Source organism: Eptatretus burgeri, chromosome 14 (genome assembly GCF_056783735.1).
Source record: "Eptatretus burgeri isolate ZD-2024b chromosome 14, Ebu_testis_v1, whole genome shotgun sequence".
NCBI lineage: Eukaryota > Metazoa > Chordata > Myxini > Myxiniformes > Myxinidae > Eptatretus > Eptatretus burgeri.
In genome coordinates, this window is record NC_140974.1 from 1,337,564 (window position 1) to 1,362,644 (window position 25,081).

General features: G+C 53.8%; 2 protein-coding genes across 4 annotated transcripts in view; both read left to right on the plus strand.

Moving 5' to 3' along the window:
• The first annotated feature begins 260 nt into the window (after nt 1-260).
• LOC147012536 (bromodomain-containing protein 3-like) overlaps nt 261-25,081 on the plus strand; it is an 86,812-nt gene continuing 61,991 nt past the window's right edge. The window contains exons 1-6 of one of the 3 annotated variants that reach the window (XM_085855666.1): nt 267-414; nt 13,844-13,952; nt 17,062-17,525; nt 18,431-18,568; nt 19,143-19,287; nt 21,129-21,469. In XM_085855666.1, coding sequence (XP_085711792.1) covers nt 17,328-17,525; nt 18,431-18,568; nt 19,143-19,287; nt 21,129-21,469 — 822 coding nt within the window. In that variant the 5' untranslated portion in view covers nt 267-414; nt 13,844-13,952; nt 17,062-17,327. Of the gene's footprint in view, nt 415-12,322; nt 12,613-13,843; nt 13,953-17,061; nt 17,526-18,430; nt 18,569-19,142; nt 19,288-21,128; nt 21,470-25,081 lie in introns of those variants that run through there. The other 2 variants (XM_085855667.1, XM_085855665.1) reach the window with 2 other exon arrangements.
• On the plus strand, nt 478-6,542 carry LOC147012537 (uncharacterized). The gene is made up of 3 exons (XM_085855738.1): nt 478-573; nt 873-1,118; nt 3,214-6,542. Exons 1-3 carry the CDS (start codon nt 478-480, stop codon nt 3,514-3,516), a joined length of 645 nt encoding a protein of 214 aa, XP_085711864.1. The 3' UTR covers nt 3,517-6,542.

A 25,081-nucleotide genomic window follows, 5' to 3' on the forward strand; every position in this document is an offset into this window, starting at 1 on the left:
GCTCTGAATAAGTGAAGATCGAATTGACTAAAAGAGCAATTCTGGCTGAAAAACACGAGGGAAAGCAAAATCGGTGGGACAGAAATAATGGAGGGAAAAAAACCGATAACACTTAAAAAAAAAAGAGAGAACTGTTGGGAAATTAGCAGAAGAAGAAAATGAACTATTGTTGGGTCATAAATATATAAATAACGGGAAGTATGAAAATGTGGAGAAAAAAAACTTTTGAATTTTTTTCCCTTCGAACGACGAGGGAGATTCGGAGTCACGTGCGAGGATTCAGCCAATGAACGCTCAAGCTTGAGCCCGTCCCGCCAGCAGGCCTTCGGGCGGCGCGGCGCCAACACAGCCGTACCACCGTGCCCGGCTCGGCACGGGGCGTACACGGCGTTTGTCTGCACGGCACGGCCGCAGGTGCGTGTCCTCGACCGTGGAATTTCACTCTATCGCTCAACAGCGACGATTTCATACGGAATTATGGGGTTTGTCTGTGGCTGCTGCTCATGCAAGAGGAGCGGGGCCGCCATTTTACCGGCGCCTATTGCAGGGGGTGAAGTTCTCTTCGCTTTACGGGTTTTCATTCGCACCACAAATATAATCGCTCGTGCCCATTTCAGTCTCCCTTTTTACATTTAGTCGCAACAGATTTTTACTCGTAATCTTTCCACGGTCTCAACATCACCTCTTCACGGTTCCGCCTCCACCGACAACCTCGTCGCCCCCACCACCCTCGTCGCCCCAGCCACCCTCGTCGCCCCCAGCCACCCTCGTCGCCCCCACCACCCTCGTCGCCCCAGCCACCCTCGTCGCCCCCAGCCACCCTCGTCGCCCCCAGCCACCCTCGTCGCCCCCACCACCCTCGTCGCCCCCAGCCACCCTCGTCGCCCCAGCCACCCTCGTCGCCCCCGCCACCCTCGTCGCCCCCGCCACCCTCGTCGCCCCCGCCACCCTCGTCGCCCCCGCCACCCTCGTCGCCCCTCGCCACCACCAGCCACCCTCGGCTTCCCCGCCACCCTCGGCTTCCCCGCCACCCTCATCGCCCCCGCCACCCTCGTCGCCCCTCGTCGCCCCAGCCACCCTCGTCGCCCCAGCCACCCTCGTCGCCCCCAGCCACCCTCGTCGCCCCCGCCACCCTCGTCGCCCCGCCACCCTCGTCGCCCCCGCCACCCTCGTCGCCCCTCGCCACCACCAGCCACCCTCGGCTTCCCCGCCACCCTCGGCTTCCCCGCCACCCTCATCGCCCCTCGTCGCCACCCTCGTCGCCCCCGCCACCCTCGTCGCCCCCCGCCACCCTCTTCGCCCCCCACCACCCTCGTCGCCCCTCGCCACCACCAGCCACCCTCGGCTTCCCCCGTCGCCCCCGCCACCCTCGTCACCCCTCGTCGCCCCCGCCACCCTCGTTGCCCCCCGCCACCACCGACGCCCTCGGCACCACCGACGACCCTTGGCACCCCACCACCACCGACGACACAGCACCCCATCACCACCGTCGACACTCGGCACCCCGCCACCATCGACGACCCCCGCCACCACCGACGACCCTGGGCACCCCCCACTTCAACTGACTACCCTCGCCACTCCCCACCTCCACCGAAAACCCTCACCGCCCCCACCTCCACCGACGACCCTCGCCACCCCCACCTCCACCGACAACCCTCGCCACCCCCACCTCCACCAACAAACCTCGCCGCCTCCCCCACCTCCACCGACGACCCTTGCCGTTCCCCCACAAGCGACACCGACCCCCCTCCGCCTGTTTCAAGCGACGCCAGCCCCCCAGGCCATTCCAAGCGACGCCGACCCCCTGGCCGTTCCGAGCGACGCCTACCCCCCTGCCCATTCCAAGCGACGCTGACCCTCCTGCTCGTTCCAAGCGACGCCGACCCCCCTGCCCGTTCCAAGCGACGCCGACCCCCCCTGCCCGTTCCAAGCGACGCCGACCCCCCTGCTCATTCCAAACGACGCCGACCCCCTGCCCGTTCCAAGCGATGCCGACCCCCTGCCCGTTCCAAGCAACGCCGACCCCCTGCCCGTTCCAAACGATGCTGACCTCCCTGCCCGTTCCAAGCGACGCGGACCCGCCCCCTGCCCGTTCCAAGCGACGCCGACCCCCTGCCCGTTCCAAGCGACGCCGACCCCCTGCCCGTTCCAAGCGACGCCGACCCCCTGCCCGTTCCAAGCGACGCCGACCCCCTGCCCGTTCCAAGCGACGCCGACCCCCTGCCCGTTCCAAGCGACGCCGACCCCCTGCCCGTTCCAAGCGACGCCGACCCCCCTGCCCATTCCAAGCAATGTCGACCCCCCTGCCCATTCCAAGCGACGCCGACCCCGCTGCCCGTTCCAAGCCTCGCCAGCCCCCCCTGGACGTTCCAAGCGCCGCCGGACCCCTCCGCTCGTTCCATGCGACACCGAACCCCCTCTGCCCGTTTCAAGCGATGCCAAACCCCTTCTCGTGGGGCAACTTAGCTAAATATAGCATAACAATTGTGCATTTTGTGAGGAAAGCACCAAATTTTGCACACTAGTAGCCTATCCTATTAAGAACTGATTTGGATATTGGGCCATCTCAAATTCAGCCACTGATGGCAGGTCAGGGTCAGGTATGGGAGCATGTGCCAGAACAGCGCGTCGCTGCGTCCACTTTCCGCCGGTACTCCAGGGGCCTCCGTCTTTCCATCCCCCAGGCAGATGTCAGGCCCATCCCCATCTCCTTGAGATGATGGTCAACCTGCTGCAACAACGAGGAACATGGTCGGCCCACTGGCCTCCTCCACTCACGAGACTCCCTCGCTGAGAGAATCTGGTGAGCAGGATCAGCATCAGGAAAACGAGCCACATGTCCATACAGCCGCAACTGACGCACAGACTATGCAGGAAACAAATCTCATCCGAGTCTCTCTCAGCAACCGCTCGTTGGACACAAAATCTGACCAGCGATAGCCAAGGATTCTCCGAAGAGACCTGGTACCAAAGGAATTAAGTCTCCGTCTCAGATCCTTGGTCAGAGTCCAAGTCTCGCATCCATAGAGCAAGACTGGAAGTACCAAGGACCTGAAGACTCGGACTTTCGTCCTCCCGCACAGGCCCCGGCAGCGCTACACGCCATGATCCAGTGAATCCATGACTCCCCAGGCCCGACCCAGACGTCTATTGACCTCTGACTCACAACCAGCAGAGACATGAATATCACTGCCAAGGTAAGTGAATCTCTCCACGACCTCAACATCCTCACCACAAACAGACACAGACAGGACAGCAGCATCCAAGATGTCACCGAAAGCCTGGATCTTAGTTTTGACCCAAGAAACCCGTAATCCCAGCGGCTCCGACTCCTCATTCAGCACCTCAAGGGCCCCCAAAAGGATATGTAAAGTCTCCGCAAAGATGACTGCAAAATCAAGGTCCGCGATCTTGACATTCCCAAACGATACACCGCAGCTTGATCTCTCTGACATCCTCCCTAAAATCCAGTCCATACAAGTGCTGAAAAGTGTGGGAGCCAGTACACACCCCTGACGAACTCCAGTAACAACTGGAAATAAGTCAGAGATGGTACCACCACACTTCACAGCACTCTCAGTACCAGAGTAGAGTTCAGACATCAGATCGATCAGATTTGGTGGCACCCCACGAAGACCAACAATCCTCCAGAGGACATCCCGATTTACAGAGATCAACATAGACTGTTGATCGGGCTCCCGTCTGCATTCGGTGAGGACACGAAGAGCAAGGATACGGTCAATCGTTGACCTCTTTGGTGTAAAGCCTGACTGCTCTGGACGCTGGTGCTCAAGCAGATGGTGGCGAACCCTATCAAGAATTATTCGAGCAAAGACCTTGCCCGACACTAAGAGCAGCGTCACCCCTCGGTAGTTGTTGCAGTCTTGGCGATCACCCTTCCCTTTCCAGAGAGGAACAACAAGGCCACTCTTCCAATCAGTTGGGATGATGCTTGTGTTCCAGGTAGAGCACAAAACTGCATGCAACGACACGAGTGCAGCATTTCCACCAGCCTTGAGAAGTTCAGCATGGATGCCACAGATCCCTGGAGCTTTGCCCCGTTTGAACTGGTTCACCGCAGCCCGTGTTTCCACAAGCGAAGGTGGACCACAGTTGATTCGAGGGTCAGCAACAGGGATTGTAACACCCCTGACGTCCAACTCGACAGCTTGGGTATCAGCCTGGTACAACCGCTCAAAGTAACCGGCCCAGCGGGTCTTCACTTCATACTCCTCTGTCAAGAGCCTACCACTCTGCTCTAACTGCAGTGCTCCGAGGGATGGGCTTGAATGAACGCAATGCGTGAATTCCCCTGTAAGCGGGATGAGATTCATCTTTCCACAGGTGATGCTCTACTTCCTCAGAGATTCCTCACACATAGGCCTCCTTGTCCACCCTCAGTGCACGTACAGTTTTACGCCTCAGCTCCCTGAACAGCTCAGCTCTGCCATTCAGCCCGGCCCTGCGACTCTGGTCAATGGTATCCAGTGTCCCTTGAGAGACAAAATTCTTCTTTGCCCTGCGGTGAGTTCCAAGACATCCACCGTCAACATCAAGGACGGTGGTGTTGAAGGCACTCCACAACTCTTCAGGACCCCCCAAAGCACCCAGACCCCCCAAGTGTCCACTCAGCCTGTTCGCAAACTCCTCAGCTGCTCTCTTATCCCTGAGCTTGCCAACATCCAGCCTAGGCTGGGATGGTACCATTCTCCAGGATTTAAGGTGCAGCTTTGGAGTTGCTACAACAAGCCTGTGATCATTATTGAGGAACTGAGCACTCCTGTAGACCCTGCAGTTCTGGATCATCCTCCAGCGACCGTCAATGAGGACATGGTCAATCTCCTTTGCCGCACCGCCAGCGTTGGAATACCAAGTCCAGAGATGAGCTTGTGGGCGCTGAAACCATGAACCAGCCACCCTAAGTCCATGACTTCTTGCAAAGTCAAGGAACTTAGTGCTATTCTGGTTCATAGTTCCTGACCCATGGGGACCAACACACACCTCATAACTATCCCTATCAGTTCCAGTCGATGCATTGAAATCCCCCAAGACCAGAAGTGTATCTCGTCTGGGGCACTGATCAACCACAGACTCGAGTGTGGCGTAGAATGCATCCTTCACATTGAGATCACTCGCCTCAGTCGGAGCATAAACAGAGACCAGGGAATGAACACCAAAGGAGTGACGAATCCTTAATCTCATTGTACGCTCGTTGACCGGTGTTACCTCAATTATCATTGGGGTCAGCTTATTGGACACAGCTACAGCAACTCCTTGGGTATGGTAACCATCAGAGCGACCAGACCAATAGTAGGTTTAACCACCCACCATTATCTCTACGCAATCCGGTCTCTGAACCTCAGAGAGAGCTGCAATCCCGATGTCCAAACGCTTGTGCTCAGATGATAACAGAGACAGGTGATCATCCTCTCTTCGGGATATGACATTCCAGGCACCCACCCGAAGGGACCGCCTCAGGTTAACCCAAGGAGACCGCCGTCTGGTGGACGACACCTCAGCACCACTCCGACACACTCTCCCGCAATCTGACCCAGGGATGTTACACCGTGGTTTCCCTCCTATCATCAAAGATTGGGGGTCCCGAAGGCTTTGCCCCAATCCCGTCATCCGGTGCGCTGCCCTGCCAAGGGAAGCTCCACAGCAGGTACTCCCACTGAGTGGGTTTTCAGATTTTTTTTGCGTTTTTGTGTTTTGCGGAATGAAGGGTTTTACAGTAGCCCGAGTGCAAATCCTGCCACCAACCTCCGAATAAAAAAGTAACCCAACTGCAGGAGGACGTCTGTAGACACAGTTGGGCACTAGATATGGATGGCCGTTGGCTAATAAGGAGCTCCTCCGCCCTTTGACAGGTTTTGTTTTTAATCCTGCTGGGTGTTCATATCCAAACACCCTCCTCACCAAAAAACTTGGTGGGGGAGACGGTTTAGTCGCCGACAACCCGACCATGGAACAGGTTAGTACAGGTTTACATGGTACCTGTTGTAGGTCACAGATCTTTCCTGACCTGACATGACAGCTGATGGCTGTGGCAGCCATTTTCCACTGCCATCAAAAATTTTGAGATGGCCCAATATCCAAATCTGTTCATAATATGATTGGCTACGAGTGTGCCAAATTTGGTGCTTTCCTCACAAAATGCACAATTGTTAGGCTAAGTTGCCCCACGACTCTGCCCGTTTCAAGCGACGCCGAACCCCCTCTGCCCGTTTCAAGCGACGGCGAACCCCCTCTGCCCGTTTCAAGCGACGGCGAACCCCCTCTGCCCGTTTCAAGCGACGGCGAACCCCCTCTGCCCGTTTCAAGCGACGGCGAACCCCCTCTGCCCGTTTCAAGCGAGGCCGAACCCCCTCTGCCCGTTTCAAGCGAGGCCGAACCCCCTCTGCCCGTTTCAAGCGAGGCCGAACCCCCTCTGCCCGTTTCAAGCGAGGCCGAACCCCCTCTGCCCGTTTCAAGCGAGGCCGAACCCCCTCTGCCCGTTTCAAGCGACGCCGAACCCCCTCTGCCCGTTTCCAGCGAGGCCGAACCCCCTCTGCCCGTTTCAGCGACGGCCGAACCCCCTCTGCCCGTTTCAAGCGACGCCCGAACCCCCTCTGCCCGTTTCAGCGACGCCCGAACCCCCTCTGCCCGTTTCAGCGACGCCCGAACCCCCTCTGCCCGTTTCAAGCGACGCCCAACCCCCTCTGCCCGTTTCAGCGACGCCCAACCCCTCTGCCCGTTTCCAGCGACGCCCAACCCCTCTGCCCGTTTCAGCGACGCCCAACCCCCTCTGCCCGTTTCCAGCGACGCCCAACCCCCTCTGCCCGTTTCAGCGACGCCCAACCCCCTCTGCCCGTTTCAGCGACGCCCAACCCCCTCTGCCAGTTTCAAGCGACGCCGAACCCCCTCTGCCCGTTTCAAGCGACGCCCAACCCGCTCTGCCCGTTTCAAGCGACGCCCAACCCGCTCTGCCCGTTTCAAGCGACGCCCAACCCGCTCTGCCCGTTTCAAGCGACGCCCAGCCCGCTCTGCCCGTTTCAAGCGACGCCCGACCCCCTCTGCCCGTTTCCAGCGACGCCCAACCCCCTCTGCCCGTTACAAGCGACGCCCAACCCCGTCTGCCCGTTTCAGGCGACGCCCAACCCCCTCTGGCCGTTTCAAGCGACGCCCAACCCCCTCTGCCCGTTTCAAGCGACGCCCAACCCCCTCTGCCCGTTTCAAGCGACGCCCAACCCGCTCTGCCCGTTTCAAGCGACGCCGAACCCCCTCTGCCCGTTTCAAGCGACGCCCAACCCCCTCTGCCCGTTTCAAGCGACGCCGAACCCGCTCTGCCCGTTTCAAGCGACGCCGAACCCCCTCTGCCCGTTTCAGCGACGCCGAACCCCCTCTGCCCGTTTCCAAGCGACGCCCAACCCCCTCTGCCCGTTTCCAGCGACGCCCAACCCCCTCTGCCCGTTTCAGCGACGCCCAACCCCCTCTGCCCGTTTCAGCGACGCCCAACCCCCTCTGCCCGTTTCAGCGACGCCCAACCCCCTCTGCCAGTTTCAGCGACGCCCAACCCCCTCTGCCCGTTTCAAGCGACGCCCAACCCCTCTGCCCGTTTCAGCGACGCCCAACCCCCTCTGCCCGTTTCAGCGACGCCCAACCCCCTCTGCCCGTTTCCAGCGACGCCCAACCCCCTCTGCCCGTTTCAGCGACGCCCAACCCCTCTGCCCGTTTCAAGCGACGCCCAACCCCCTCTGCCCGTTTCAGCGACGCCCAACCCCCTCTGCCCGTTTCAGCGACGCCCAACCCCTCTGCCCGTTTCAAGCGACGCCCAACCCCCTCTGCCCGTTTCAAGCGACGCCCAACCCCCTCTGCCCGTTTCAAGCGACGCCGAACCCGCTCTGCCCGTTTCAAGCGACGCCGCACCCCCTCTGCCCGTTTCCAGCGACGCCGAACCCCCTCTGCCCGTTTCAGCGACGCCCAACCCCCTCTGCCCGTTTCAGCGACGCCCAACCCCCTCTGCCCGTTTCAGCGACGCCCAACCCCCTCTGCCCGTTTCAGCGACGCCCAACCCCCTCTGCCCGTTTCAGCGACGCCCAACCCCCTCTGCCCGTTTCCAGCGACGCCCAACCCCCTCTGCCCGTTTCCAGCGACGCCCAACCCCCTCTGCCAGTTTCAGCGACGCCGAACCCCCTCTGCCCGTTTCAAGCGACGCCCAACCCCCTCTGCCCGTTTCAAGCGACGCCCAACCCCCTCTGCCCGTTTCAGCGACGCCCAACCCCCTCTGCCCGTTTCCAGCGACGCCCAACCCCCTCTGCCCGTTTCAGCGACGCCCAACCCCCTCTGCCCGTTTCAAGCGACGCCCAACCCCTCTGCCCGTTTCAGCGACGCCCAACCCCTCTGCCCGTTTCAGCGACGCCCAACCCCCTCTGCCCGTTTCCAGCGACGCCCAACCCCTCTGCCCGCTTCAAGCGACGCCGAACCCGCTCTGCCCGTTTCAAGCGACGCCCAACCCCCTCTGCCCGTTTCAAGCGACGCCCAACCCCCTCTGCCCGTTTCAAGCGACGCCGAACCCGCTCTGCCCGTTTCAGCGACGCCGAACCCCCTCTGCCCGTTTCAAGCGACGCCGAACCCCCTCTGCCCGTTTCAAGCGACGCCGAACCCGCTCTGCCCGTTTCAAGCGACGCCGAACCCGCTCTGCCCGTTTCAAGCGACGCCGAACCCCCTCTGCCCGTTTCAAGCGACGCCCAACCCCCTCTGCCCGTTTCAAGCGACGCCCAACCCCCTCTGCCCGTTTCAAGCGACGCCGAACCCGCTCTGCCCGTTTCAAGCGACGCCGAACCCGCTCTGCCCGTTTCAAGCGACGCCCAACCCCCTCTGCCCGTTTCAAGCGACGCCCAACCCGCTCTGCCCGTTTCAAGCGACGCCCAACCCGCTCTGCCCGTTTCAAGCGACGCCGAACCCGCTCTGCCCGTTTCAAGCGACGCCGAACCCCCTCTGCCCGTTTCAAGCGACGCCCAACCCCCTCTGCCCGTTTCAAGCGACGCCGAACCCGCTCTGCCCGTTTCAAGCGACGCCGAACCCCCTCTGCCCGTTTCAAGCGACGCCCAACCCCCTCTGCCCGTTTCAAGCGACGCCCAACCCCCTCTGCCCGTTTCAAGCGACGCCGAACCCGCTCTGCCCGTTTCAAGCGACGCCGAACCCGCTCTGCCCGTTTCAAGCGACGCCCAACCCCCTCTGCCCGTTTCAAGCGACGCCCAACCCGCTCTGCCCGTTTCAAGCGACGCCCAACCCGCTCTGCCCGTTTCAAGCGACGCCCAACCCGCTCTGCCCGTTTCAAGCGACGCCCAACCCGCTCTGCCCGTTTCAAGCGACGCCCAACCCGCTCTGCCCGTTTCAAGCGACGCCCAACCCGCTCTGCCCGTTTCAAGCGACGCCCAACCCGCTCTGCCCGTTTCAAGCGACGCCCAACCCGCTCTGCCCGTTTCAAGCGACGCCCAACCCGCTCTGCCCGTTTCAAGCGACGCCCAACCCCCTCTGCCCGTTTCAAGCGACGCCCAACCCCCTCTGCCCGTTTCAAGCGACGCCCAACCCCCTCTGCCCGTTTCAAGCGACGCCCAACCCCCTCTGCCCGTTTCAAGCGACGCCCAACCCCTCTGCCCGTTTCAGCGACGCCCAACCCCCTCTGCCCGTTTCAAGCGACGCCCAACCCCCTCTGCCCGTTTCAAGCGACGCCCAACCCCCTCTGCCCGTTTCAAGCGACGCCCAACCCCCTCTGCCCGTTTCAAGCGACGCCCAACCCGCTCTGCCCGTTTCAAGCGACGCCCAACCCGCTCTGCCCGTTTCAAGCGACTCCCAACCCGCTCTGCCCGTTTCAAGCGACGCCCAACCCGCTCTGCCCGTTTCAAGCGACGCCCAACCCGCTCTGCCCGTTTCAAGCGACGCCCAACCCGCTCTGCCCGTTTCAAGCGACGCCCAACCCCCCCCGCCCGTTTCAAGCGACGCCCAACCCGCTCTGCCCGTTTCAAGCGACGCCCAACCCGCTCTGCCCGTTTCAAGCGACGCCCAACCCCCCGCGCCCGTTTCAAGCGGCGCCCAACCCCCCGCCCGTTTCCAGCGACGCCGACCTCTCCCCCCGCCCGTTTCAAGCGACGCCGACCTCTCCCCCGCCGGTTCCAAGCGACGCCGACCTCTCCCCCCGCCGTTTCCAAGCGACGCCGACCTCTCCCCCCGCCGTTTCCAAGCGACGCCGAACCCCCTCTGCCCGTTTCAAGCCACGCCGAACCCCCTCTGCCCGTTTCAAGCGACACCTGTGCTGTATGGGGGCTGAGGGCTTTGGGATGCTTGTAGTCACGTGGTTGGGTTCTATATTTTGACTACACTACAGTCTACACACTACACTACAAAGCCAACCCCCCTGCCCGTTTCAAGTGATGCCGACCCCTCCTGCCCTTCCAAGCGACGCCAAAACCCCTGCCCGTTCCAAGCGATGCCGAACCCCCTCTGCCCGTTCCAAGTTTCACCGACCCCCCCCCCCTGTCCGTTCCAAGCGACGCCGACCCTTACTCCCCCCCACTCGTTCCAAGGGCCGCCGGACCCCCCCCGCCCTTCCCAAGCGCCGCCGACTCCCCCACTCTTGCCCCTTCCAAGCGACGCCGCCCCCCCTTGCCCGTTCCAAGCGACGCAGACCCCACTCTGCTCATTCCATGCGACGCCGAACCCCCTCTGCCCGTTTCAAGCGACGCCGAACCCCCCCTGCCCGTTTAAAGCCACGCTGAACTCCCTCTTGCCCGTTCCAAGCGACGCCGACCCCACCCCGCTCATTCCATGCGAAGCCGAACCCCCCTGCCCGTTTCAAGCAACGCCGACCCCCCCTGTCCGTTCCAAGCGACTCCGAACCCCCTTGCCCGTTCCAAGCGACGCAGACCCCACCCTGCTCGTTCCATGCGACGCCGAACCCCCTCTGCCCGTTTCAAGCGATGCCGAACCCCCCCTGCCCGTTTCAAGCCACGCTGAACCCCCTCTTGCCCGTTCCAAGCGACGCCGACCCCACCCCGCTCATTCCTTGCGAAGCTGTACCCCCCTGCCCATTTCACGCGACGCCGAACCCCCCCCGCCCGTTTCAAGCGACTCCGAACCCCCTCTGCCCGTTCCAAGCGACGCCGACCTCTCCCCCCGCCTGCTCCAAGCAACGCCGATCCCTCCCCTCGCCCGTTCCAAGCGACGCCTGTGCTGTATGGGGGCTGAGGGCTTTGGGATGCTTGTAGTCACGTGGTTGGGTTCTATATCATGACTACACTACAGTCTACACACTACACCACAACGCCAACCCCCCTGCCTGTTTCAAGCGACCCCTCCCCCTGCCCGTTCCAAGCGACGCCGAACCCTCCCCTTTCCCATTCCAAGCGACGCTGACTCCCCCGCCCTTCCCAAGTGACGCCGAACCCCCCCACCCCTCCTTGCCTGTTCCAAGCGACGCTGACCCCCCCGCCCGTTCCAAGCGACGCCAACTCCCACCCCCTCCCGCCTGTTCCAAGCAATGCCGACCCCCCTGCCTGTCAAAGCGATGCCGACCACACCCCCCTGCCCTTTCCAAGCGATGCCGACCCCCATGCCCATTCCAAGCGACGCCGATCCCGCCACCTCCCCCGCTCCTGCCCGTTCCAAGCGACGCCGACCTCTCCCCCCGCCTGCTCCAAGCGACGCCGATCCCTCCCCTCGCCCGTTCCAAGCGACGCCTGTGCTGTATGGGGGCTGAGGGCTTTGGGATGCTTGTAGTCACGTGGTTGGGTTCTATATCATGACTACACTACAGTCTACACACTACACCACAACGCCAACCCCCCTGCCTGTTTCAAGCGACCCCTCCCCCTGCCCGTTCCAAGCGACGCCGAACCCTCCCCTTTCCCATTCCAAGCGACGCTGACTCCCTCGCCCTTCCCAAGTGACGCCGAACCCCCCCACCCCTCCTTGCCCGTTCCAAGCGACGCTGACGCCCCCCGCCCGTTCCAAGCGACGCCAACCCCCACCCCCTCCCGCCTGTTCCAAGCAATGCCGACCCCCCTGCCTGTCAAAAGCGATGCCGACCACACCCCCCCTGCCCTTTCCAAGGGATGCCGACCCCCATGCCCATTCCAAGCGACGCCGATCCCGCCACCTCCCCCGCTCCTGCCCGTTCCAAGCGAAGCTGACCCCCCCCCATCCTCTCCTCCTCCCTTGCCCGTTGCAAGTGGTGTCAACCCCCCCCCCCCCTGCTCATTACAGCTCGTATAATGGCCAACTTGCATCACATATAGAAAAAGGGAGCAGAAGCAGGGGCGGCGGGAGAGGGAAGCACAAAGCATTCGTAAACGCAGACGTGAGGAGACCCGTTGAAGGAGAGGGATCGGGCAGGGTACATGGGTTAAACAAGATAGACACTGCAGTGACTTTCAGGATGGAAAGCAGGGAATTTGAAGGAGGTGGGTTTGGAGTGGATTAACAGGGGGAGAAAAGATCATAGTTTTGAATGGGGGAAGATGAGAGATGGTGGTGAACAGCTGTTTTGAAAACCTGGAGGGAAGAGTGGGATTGAAGAGAGTGTGGGAGTTTATTCCAGAGGTGGGGAAAAAGACGAATGAAAGCGTGAAGGTGAGCAGTGATTATTTATTTTCACAGTTTCACTGGAAGGGGTTTTTTGGTCTACTTTATTGTGTTTTTTTTGTATACCTTGTCGAGGCTCGTAGGAGAGCACGCGCACACACACGCACACACACGCACACACACGCACACACACGCACACACACGCACACACACGCACACACACGCACACACACGCACACACACGCACACACACGCACACACACACACACACACACACACACACACACACACACACACACACACACACATCCAGGGGTGCCATGAGACAGGAGCAGCTCAGGACCCAGATAGCGGATAGTGAGACCCAGAAGAGTTGGAAGGACAAAACGGTGGCGGACAGTGACATTAGGAGATGTATGGAAGGGAGAGGGATTGGGCACAGAACTTGGGGTACACAAGATGGACATTACAGGTACTTTCAGGTAGGAAAGCAGGGAATTTGAAAGAGGTGGGTTTGGGGTGGATTAACGGGGGAAGAAATGAACGAGGATTTGGATGGGGAATGATAGGTGGTGGTGAACAGCCATTTTGAAGACCTGGGAAGAGTGGGATTGAACCGAGTGAGGGAATGTATTTCTAAGGCGGAAAAAAGAGGAATGAAAGAGTGAAGGTGAGCAGTGATTTGTGATTTTGGTAGTTTTACCAGGAGGTTTTTGATGGACCTTGAATGCCCTGGGGAAATATGGTGGGGACAAATCGCAGACAGAGCGCGGGGGGGGGGGGGGGTGGCGAGACCGGAGAGGAGACTGTAGAAGACGGAAAGACCACCGACCTGCCTGCGGTGAGAGAGTGAGAGGCTCCCAAAGACTCAGCTTCATCGTGGGAGATACCAATGATCCGAAATGCCTTGGCTTCCACAGCGTGAAGCTGAGAGGGGTGAGAGGCAGGAGCACCAGCCCAGAGGGGAGAGCAGTACTCCCTCAGGCTGCGGACGAAAGCTTTGTATGTAGTCGGGAGCTCAGGTGGGCCGAGGAAGGACTTTGCACGACGGAGTGTTCCCAGTCGGCGACTGGTTTTGGAGGCCAGTTTGTAAATGTGGCTTTCCAGGAAAGATCATGGCAGATCGTGAGACGAAGAAGTTTGAAAGAAATGACTTTCCATAATCCATAATCTTTCCATAATCCATAATCCATAATCTTTCCATTACCTAATGATGGAGCTTACTGTGTGCTCTTGGGAACTTTCAACACTCTACAAATTGTCTTGTACCTTTCTCCAGATCTATGCCTCCTCATAATTCCATCTCGGGAATTCTGCGGACAGTTCCTTGGACTTCATTGTAGAGTTTCTACTCTGCCCTGCTCAACTGTAGGACCTCAAATAGAAAGGTGTGTGTCTTTCTAAATTATGTCCAATCAATTTAATTGGCCACAGGTGAACTCCAAGTTGTCGAGCCATCTCAAGGATGATCAAAGGAAATTGGATGCACTTGAACTCAGTGGAGCGTCATGGCAAAGGGGTTGAATACTTTTTGATGCAACATATTTCAGCTTTTCGTTTTTAATTAATTTGTAAAAAATTTGAAAACCATGTTTTCACTTTGTCATTGTATGGGGTATTTTGTGTAGATCAGTGACAAAAAAAAATTAAAACTTATAAATCATTTTAAATTCAGGCTTTAACACGCCACCAAATGTGAAAAATAAACAAGTCAAGGAGTGTGAATATTTTCTGAAGACAATGCGTGTGTGTGTGCACACACAAAACATACCAGGGTTGATGGTGGAGTAACGGGACTTTGTAACCACCCTGTTAGTTGTGGTGCATTTCTGTTTGCGAAGTTGATTTTGCGATCTCTTGGTTTTAGATGTCACGGTCACTTGACAGTTGTAATTCCACGGGGTTTCCGCAATACTCACGCGATTGTGAGTTGGCTAGGTGACCATGACGGTCCATTTTACAATCTGTCTCTCTCGTGCCGAGAAGCCATTGTAGCAATGTAAAAGGTAATATTAAATGATCCACCATCCCATTCTTTAGTGCGTGTAGGGAAGTGTTTTATGCCTCCACATAGAAAAGACCGTGCAACTCCGGGTACCCCTGCTAGTCATTTATAAACAGTCAATTGAAACAGAAAAACAAAACGATCAATCTGTTGTGAACATACGACCGGTGTTTTCATCTTCACGAACACTTCCATTGGCGCCATCTTGTCTGAATTGCTCACGCAAGGCTTGAAACGGAATGGCTCCATAATCCCCCTGAAAGCGTTTCCATCACTAATTTTGTCTTCAATAAGTTCTTCAAAATCCCACTGATCAGTTTCAACAAACTGACACTCTTCAGCATTGCTAATGACGGTGGAATCGGTATCGGAATCCAAGCTCAACGTACACCGTTTCTCTATGTAAAGCCACCATTTGTATCAACGTGTGTTCAATGTGTGATGTCACTGGCAACAATCGAAAATAGGCACGAGGGCACTTTGTGATTGGCAAAACAATTTCAATGTCTTTTCCCCCCTTCAAATTAGACCATGATTAATGATTCTCAATGGTGTTTAGAAAACAAGAGTAATGTTTGGGATTCCAGTATCGGATGTGTCACCCTGCATGTGAAACACCAGGATGGCGGTTTATAGCTGGGTTGAGATTCAAACCAAGGCTAGACAGCTCAGAGGCCCTGCAATCTGGGGTGAGATGTAGGAGTTTTAAAATTAACGTTTTCTGATCAGTGCCACAGCAGTGCGTCCTACTCATGTGTCCTGAGCGCTAACAGGTGCTCTTTATACTTGGGGAGGTGGGGAAGGGCTTTGGCGGGGAGGGCTGTTTAATCAACCTTCAATACAGTGACCATTGTACCAAGTTGTAGTTTTGGAAACAGTGCCAGAAGACTTTCAGAATGGTACACAGCTCAGTACATCCTCCATGCGATTGTACATGAAGACCTTTGATTCTTGCATTTATTACTTTCACCACCGAAGGTGAAGGAGGTTATGTTTTCACCCCTCTCAGTCTGTCTGTCTGTCTGTCTGCAAGATATCTCAAAAAAGTTATGGACGGATCCAGATGAAATTTTGTGGACAGGTGGTTGGGTGTGTGACGATGACGAACTGATTAGATTCTGGTGAAGATCCAGATACGCATCCGACGACTAGAATTTTTTCAGTGATTCTTCACCGTTGAGAGATAGGGCTGAACAGATATATAGCATGATATTTCAAAAAGTTGTGTAAAGATTCGGACGAAACATGGTGGACACGTTGGGTGTGAGACAAGGAAGAATTGATTCAACTTTGGTGAAGATCCAGATTCAAAAAATATTTAACTTTTAAAGTAATGCTTCACCATTCGGAGATCGGGCCAAAAACGATACGGAGCCTGATATTTCAAAAATGTATTGGGCCCGATTATGTTCTCGTGGATCAGGCATTACACGGCGGAGGGAGGTATGCGCTCTACTGAGTGCCCTTCTAGTTTGTTTTATTTCCCTAGCTGAAGCAGGGAGAAAAATGATCTAAGAAAGATTGGAAATAACCTGATTCTTTGCCAAACGTGTACAACAACATGGCTGTGTGGAAAAAGCATCTCGTGCAAAATAAATCTGTTGACAATTTGGAGTGATGGCATCTGTGAGTGAAACTTACTTATTTCAAGGGAAGTCACGTGGCTCTCTTAAAAAAAAAAAAATTCTGTCTGTCCACAGGCTTTCCTAACTACTGAACATCTATATTCCTAACTACTGTTAATCCTTCTTATCACTTCCTACGTAATCAATTTATTTTCAAACCCACCTGAGTTGTTTAAACTCCACTGAATCCAATTTGATTCCACAGTATGCACATTTAACCCTACTTTATGCATTTCATCTTGCATCGTCACTCCAGCTCCACTGTTTGAACCACCAGCTTTTTCTTTCACCATCTTGATTTGTCGACAGCCAACGTTCAATCTCCCTGTAATGCCTACACGCCCTCAAACGCGTGTTGTGCCACTGTTGCATAATGTTGCTGTAAGATAGAGGAGGATTAAAAGGTTAATATTAATGGGATCTTAAGTTGAAAAATGTGAGAATGCTAAAGATACTCAAGATGATGTCCCACAGGTTGTAAGCAGTATTACGGATTTGGACCTTAAACTGGAAGCTTATCAATTAAAAACAAACGTATGAATAAGCCAATCCGTTTGCTCAATAATAATGACTCGAGGATGGATAATCCTCATCTGTCTGCTCTGGCCAACAAGTTGTACAATTCCAAGCTGTGTGGTTGACTTTAATTACCTCCAAGGTTGTTAAAATGTCACCACGAACACCCTCCCCCCTCCCCCCCCCCAAAAAAAACGGAATACAATGAGAATGCAGATGTTTATTCGATGGCGCTTGACAGGCTTGGCCATTTGAAATAAAATAAATGATATGTAAAAACCTTTCGTTGAGATATCATTCCACAGAGCTTGATATGATGCAATATGAGAATGTGTGATGTTTTCTCTGTAGGGAACTGGCGTACGGTTATCCTCGAGAGATGTGGGGTTCATCATTGGAGTTAACTGCGTAAACGGCTCTGCACAAAGCTGGACTCGCATCTGGCGGGTCTTCGAAGAACCTTCAATCTTGGAGGCAATTGAGCGGCTCTCTTCCAGACTTGTCAGCAAAGTCTGGTTCTTGGCATCTGAATCCAGCTCCAAAGCTCCATCTCCTCGCTAACCTGTTTTATTATTCCTTTCTCTGGAGATTGAGTCACAGTCCCCCTTCTCCAAGTCATGGAGCCACCAGCCACCCAACCGGCTAAGCCGCCCTTGGTAAATCCACCCCCACCGGAGACTTATAATCCCAGTAAGCCTGGACGTCTTACCAATCAGCTGCAGTACTTGGGCAAAGTTGTGATGAAGGCGCTTTGGAAACACCAGTTTGCTTGGCCGTTCCATCAGCCTGTGGATGTTTCAAAGCTCAACTTACCTGTAAGTTAAAGGGAAAATTCAATTGTTTTTAGCTCAAGAATATTGTGGTTAACAAAAATATATATGTATATATCTCCGCCGACGAAGTCGCCGGAGCCATTATGTTTTTGTGTTGTCTGTGTCTGTCTCTCTGTCCATCTGTGATAGGTTTTCGTTCCTGTGTTAACTTATGAAGCAGTGATTTGATTTTGACTAAACTTGATACAAATATGTATAATGATATAAAGATGAACTGATTAGATTTTAGCATTAAGAGGTCATATATCATGTCAGGTAAAAATGTGATGATGACTGCTGAAGGGATTAAAATTGAACTAGGTACAAGTATTATAATGACTATGTAATGTGGGCGGAGGGATATTGGTCGACGTCGAAGTGTTCCGTTCTAGTTTTCTCACCTGGAACGTACTTCCGGGGAGGTTATGGGATGGCGCGTAGGTCTGTAAATCTGTCTGTCCTTCCACAAACATTTGTAATTTCTTCTCAGAAACTACACACAATTCCGATGAAACTTGACCACAACCTTCATCACCCGTGATGTACCAAAGTTTGTTCACGGCATTAAATAAAAATCCATCGGTATTTACGTTCTTCTCCGTGACATATTTTGTGGGTCATCCACGCCTGCCAGTGGTTCCCTGGTTATCCTATCCATCCACGACCAGGTGAGCACCCTGGGGTATTGCCCCTATTTTTTTTATTTTTGACTTTGCTTTGCAACATCATTCATATAATTCTCATCGACCCAACAGCCAACACATCGTTTCTTCAAGGTCATATTCTGATCTGTGGCACTCGTAGGTGAGGTTAGGAGATTTGAGCTTCGTTTTCCAAAGACCATTTTATGAACCCCTCCATCCCCCCTCCCCCCCCACCCTCCCCACTCCACTTTGCCTCACCCCAAGGATTACTATGAAATCATAAAGCACCCGATGGACATGGGCACAATAAGAAAGAGGCTGGATGCTAATTATTACTGGACGGCTGTGGAATGTATTCAAGATTTTAGCACCATGTTCACAAACTGCTACATTTACAACAGGGTGAGTATCTCTAAGGGCTGTTTTCCATCCAGCATAGTCTTATCAACAGTCATCTTGCATGGTTACCCATCTTTGAGTCTTTGCAGGATCAAGAACACCAATTTGCAAGAATAACTTGGTTCTGAATTTAACAAAGGGGGAGCTGAGCCGAATCAATGGTTGTCGTTTCTATAATCTCACTTCTGGGCTCATTTCTCCAACCCTCTCATCCCTCTGTCCTCTCACAGGTCACCCAAGTTGCATACGTTGTTCCACAATCCACACCTGGCTCCCTTCCCCAATTCCACGCTGAACACTGATCTCTAACCCACTATTCTTTCTTCTGTGGAACCGACTCTCTTTGTTGTCTCGTGACCCATCCCTCCAGTCCTTCAAGAGTGCGACCCATCGTTACCTCATGCTTTCTCCAATACCCATCCGTGCTCTCTTCTGCTCTTGTTGACACCACCTCCCCTCTCCCTCACTCCCATCCTGTCTTTGAACCTTCCCTCTGGCATTTCGCTCCTCTGTGAACCGAGATTTCTGTATTTTAAACAAAAACAAACACTTCTCTCCCCTATCCTCCCTCTTGCAGCCAAGTGATGACATTGTGTTGATGGCTCAAACTCTTGAGAAGTTCTTTCTACAAAAAGTAGCTGAAATGCCCCAAGAGGAACTGGAGCTTACTCCACCAGCCCCAAAGACCTCCAAGGGTCGTGCCCGAAAAGCATCTGCCACGGGTAAGAATAATGTTTCAAACGTATGAACCAAACTTGCACCGATTTCTGCCCTTTTCTCTAGTGTCTGAAGGTTCATGGGAAAGCTTGTACCGGTGCATATAATAATCCCTTGCTAGATAAGGACATTTGGGACCATAGGTGCACTTAAGGTGTACTTTCACATCAATAACAAGAAAAAGCACAATCAGAGATTGCAGACCCTCGCCAGGATTTGTTTTGTGTGGTGTTTGTGTACTGGTGTGTTACGTAATTAATAAGAGACATAATTAGAACTGTCACTTTTTAACTGCTGGCAGTGATGATCAGGTACCAAGACGTCCCACTTTGATGCAACCCCACTTTGATCGGACACCTGACCCTGACCCATGACGTTTTTTTATTTATTATTCAATTGAATTTAGAATGGGATTAAAATAAATTCAATTCAAATCAAATGGAAGATCAAATAGGTACAAGTCCTGCATTAGAGGCATCAGAAGGAACCCAAACAAATAAAAAGCAAAGGTGAAGTCATCAGGAGGAACCTGGATAGAATTCACATTTCAGCTGCTACTTCTCTACCCTCAAACCCATCCAGGCACAGCCAAGTGAACCTTATTTAAAATATATAAAAAGAACTGATCAAAAAATTAAATAATGCAGACTGCTGGACCATGCGTCCAATAAAGTTGAAATTTAAAATATGTGTTCACCATCACTACTACATCACAATTGTTAAGTTTTACATCAATTGATTAAGCAGTTCCAGAGAAAACATTAGTTAATTTTTTTTTGATCCAATATAGCTGCCAAACCAGATTACCAATCAATTATTCCTTTACAAACTTGTACACCCATGGCTTGGGGAACATTTGTGTGAAGTTTCCCCTCGTTCTGTCCAGCTGTTCTGGATGTATCAAGATTTTTACAGGTTTTGGAGTAAATCCAATATGGCTGCTAAACCATGTGACCCATGATGTCATATGTGAACCTTTTGTTCCTTACAGATAGGTGGTCATACGTGTAAACTTTCGCCTTGATCTGTTCAGCCATTTCATAGAAGATTTTGAAGGTTTTTTTTTTTTTAACGTTATGGTTGCCGAATCACGTCACCATTGATGTCATCATTTTTTTTTTTTCTGTGGACAATTTTATCCCTCGATTACCCTCAAATTTTATTCTGATCAGATGTAGCATTCTACATATGCAATTATGACGTCATAAAAAGTCACACTTATTCCCCATGAGGAGTACTTGCGATGTGCCAAATTTCAATTTTTCCCTTGGTGTTATTTCAGGTAGAGGTCCAAAGTTTTTCCGTTTCTTCAACATGCCTGCCACACCACATGACCTACAATGTCATAATTATCATTAAAACATTCTACATGATGAGTTGCTCCTGTGGTAAAAATTTCTGTGTGGACAAACAGACAAACGGACCAAAATGCAATGCCCTCTTCTTTGGCGAGGGTAACAAGGCCAGTCGGCAGGTGGGAACAACAACGCTGTTGGGATTTGAACTCGAGCTGTATGCTCATATGGAAATGTTAACTGAATTCTTCAATCGCATTCCTGAGGTGCAGTCCCATAATGACATCATCTCAGGATTGTCTGAGCTCTTGAGCCTAACTGATATGATGTGTCAGGCGTTGAACTGGCATTGGTTTTAGTAATAAGCAAGCACAAAGCTTCTTGTCATGTTAAGGCATATTCACTGCTGGAATCAACCTTGGATTGCCAATTACGTGCAATGATGGAATGAACTTGTGGAAGAATCCCAGTTGAATGCTTTAGGTTTGCCAAAGTCTCATTTTTCCATCACTCAATCTTTACTTTTTTCCCCCCACCTCTACCACCTTCAGCTGTCTCTGAGGCTCAGAGTTCCACCGGTCAGGCGCAAGGTACAGACGTCACATCGAGTGAGCCGACAACTCCGACAACTCGCCCCGCCACCTCGACCCGCACGCCTCGGGCCACGACACAGCAGCAAGCGCACTCTCCACCACCACCTGCCACTTCCCCTAGCCCTGCTGTACCACGTCCTTCAGCCACTGTTGCTCGTACTGCCTTGCCCACTCCCTCGCCTCCTCTGCCTCGTGCTTTAGGACCAGGACCCCTGGCTTCAACTGGTAGCGGGCGTGCAGTTCCGGCAGGAATGGTGAATACACCACCAGCCATTCCTAGCACACCTACAGTGCCCAAGGTAAGAATAGAGAGAGAGGGGGGCTTGTCTTTCTTTTGAGGAGGATGGCTTGACGCTGTTTTTATTTACCTCGCCAGAAGACAGCTTATTGCATTTGAGTCAGTTTATTTATTTGTCTGTCTGTGTGTCTGCACATAATGTGCTAACATCGGTCACAAATGCCACTTGGTGCTAGCCAGTATTACATGTTATCTTGTTTTTTTTCAACCGAGTACCTTTATTGGGTATGTACAATTAGAATGTGAGTATGTCTATAAAGTTGTACTACTATCGTGTGAGCATGTCCATAAAGTATCTACTAGTAGAATATGAGTATGTTGGGAAAAGATGTACAGTACATGGTTGTTGTTTTGCATGGTTTTCACTTCACACATGACTATACTGGTGTGTTTACATACTGATGTCGTCTCACTTTGTATGGTATTTTTCCCCCGGTTAGGGTTGGTATTATTCTTCCTCTGCTGTGGTGCTATGTGCATTCAGTGGCTCTGCTGTGGTGTTGGCGATAACTGAGACACAGTGCATACATTACTGTACTGTACCTTTCTCTACATCAATACTGCACTTTGTGGAACCTTAATTCCTTTGTTGTCTGTTGTTATTGCCATAGTGATTTAAACCATGACTCCCAAAAGGAAAACTTAATAGTTAGTGGTGAACCAAGTACAAAACAGTTGAGGAAAATTTTGTCTTTGACACAGAAAGTGGAGATTTTGGATAAGGTAAGAATGTGGCATCACTGGGCAGACATGGTGTTTACGAAGCCAGTCAGTCGTATAAAGAGTGGGGTTCTGAGACGAGCCATCCTCCCAGTCGAGCTCACTAACATTCGCTCACCTGCTCAGTGTTATCTCAAAAAAACCCCTTTCTATACTACTATGGGGGTGGTGGGGGGGGGTGATGGTCTTTTACCATATTCATATATATATAATATATATATTTTTTTTTTTACGAATTTCGGTCCGCCCGGCGTGCGATCCGCCACGTAACTCGAATCGCGACCGCGTCGCCATCTTGCTTCTCGTGAAGGGTTAATTTCGCTCGCTCGTAATTTGGAGGGAATCGGGGGTCGCTTCTCTCACCCCTGGACCGATTCCCGTGAATTTAATTGGAGACAGGAGAGCCCGTTTTCCTGTTCTCCGATACCAGTGCCGCGAGGAGGGCGATGAATTTGTATCGCACGACCTGACACCAGTGTTGCGGATTCGCGCCCGCCGGCGTGCTGACGGCCACGTAACTCGAATCGTGGCACGTCGCCCACCGGACGGACAATTCAGTCGTGACCCTCCTTGGAACTACCGCCAGGAGCTAGTCACGGGGGGTCTTTCGACCACACCACAATCGTGCCAATCGGCCACCCGTGCAGGATAGGGTTGTTCGCCAAACTCGACCTACCTAAGTACCTGCGCGAGTAGTTAACCGGGCGATCGTTCCTCGCCGCTGGCCGGCCGAGGACACGAACCGCTTAAGCGGTGCGTTCCATGCTTCAGTGATAACCGAGCGGTGTTATCGCCGGCCCTGACGGACGTGATTATTTACCGGGTGCTTACATCCCTCTACCAATTCCTTCCGTGATGCAAGATGGAACTTTCAAACAAGGGGAAGGACGCAACGAAACGGGGAACAGTTCAACAAGCACATTTATTGCACACTCAGACAAGCACGTATTTTACAGCCATACAGAAAATCATGCACGTATAACAGTGAAAGCAATGAAAGCAAGCAAAGGCAGAGTTATAACCGAATATTTATTCACACAAGTACTTAAACAGGTTTACTTACAAGACGGCACCACCACATGCATTTACACAAAAGCAAAGGGAAAAGCCACCCTCAAAGGCAAGGGTGGCAGACAGGTTCGTGGAACCTGGATGAGCGGCCAGGTCCACGAGACCGAAGGGTGTTTCTTACCCGCACCCTCGTGGCGCGATGGCGGGCAAGCCGCGATGTCAGCATAGCTGCGCCTGGCTTCGTGCCCCTGGCGTGGCCGGTGAGCTCTCTCTCCGGCCTTCTCCGCGCAGGCACGTGTTTCACCGTCGGCACCACGGTTGGGGAGGGGAACAGACTGGGTTACCGGCGCTTTCTTTGCGCGGAGCTCGGTAAGGGAGAGGGAATTGCTGACGCTCCGTCCAACGAGTTGACGCTCTGGACCGCACTGGCTCCGGCGAACTCCTCTTGGCTGTGGCCTCCACTCTGTGGCTGTGGCCCCTTCTCCGGCGGCGGTCCCCACTCAGCCCTCTGGTTCGCCTCTGAGCCCTCCTCCGCGTCCCTGCTCCACTCAGCAACTCGTCCTCCTTGCCCCTCAACTTCGACCTGACCTCCGAGCTCCTTCCTCTCCGTCGATCGCACCCCGTCTGCCTTTCCCCGTCTGCTTCGAGCTCCGTCTCCCGACTCTGCCCCACCGACACTGCCACCGACACTGCCGCCGTCTGTCTCTTCGAGCTCCGTCCTGTTCTCCGACCCCTCCAGACTGCCACTCTCCAGACCCGACTTGACTGCCGCCGTCTGCCTCTTCGACCTCCGTCCTGTTCTCCGACCCCTCCAGACTGCCTCTGCCGACACTGCCGCCATCTGCCTCTTCGAGCTTCGTCCTGTTCTCCGACCTCTCCAGACTGTCGCTGCCGACACTGCCACTGCCACTCCACTGCCGACACTGCCACTGCCGACACTGCTGCACCGACACTGCCGCCGTCTGCCTCTTCGAGCTCCGTCCTGTTCTCCGACCCCTCCAGACTGCCTCGAGCTGCGTTGTGCTCGCGCTTATATAGGCCGGGGGAGGAGTGCATATGTAAATTTGTGGATCACAGTGGGTTTGGAGGCGGGGCTACACCACCTGATGTTAGGCCATTGGATGGATGAAAAGTGGGCGTGAATCATTCCTGATCCGATTTCTTCTTCGAAAGGATCCCATTCACAACCCATGGCACGACGTTCGGTAGAAAGGCGAAGGTGGTGGGAGTTTGCTGTGGTGGATTGGGAAGGGTGTTGGTGGTGGCGATTTGGTTGTTGGCGGGCGTCGTTTGGGAGTGGGGGTGAGGCGATGTTTGCGGGGTGGGGTTGTGGAGGTGAAGGAGCCGAAGGTGGTGGTGGGTTGGTGTAGTTGTTTGAGGGCGTTGTTGGTGGTGGCGATTTGGTTGTTGGGGGATGATTGGTCCAAAATAACAACAGCAAAAGAAAAACGGCTATCTCAAAGGATCGCAGCCCTGTGAACACGGAAATTCCCTCCAAACAACGGTGGGGAAATCTAACTACACATATACTTATCATCATAACTGATCTAAGGTCCTTTATGGTGGTCTGCGAATTTCCACAGCCGTAACAGTGTGTGTGTGTGTGTGTGTGTGTGTGTGTGTGTGTGTGTGTGTGTGTGTGTGTGTGTGTGTGTGTGTGTGTGTGTGTGTGTGTGTGTGTGTGTATATGTACTCAAACGGTGAACCAACGAATATTTGTTTATGAATACAATTTCTTGGTTTAATATTAAGTATCTTTATTGAGCAGAGATGAAATGACAAACCTCTCTTCATGCTCTTGGCTGAGCATATCATTTTGAAATTGTAGTACATTATTTTCCATTCAAGGATGTTTATTTTCTTTACATCCTCAAACTTATTT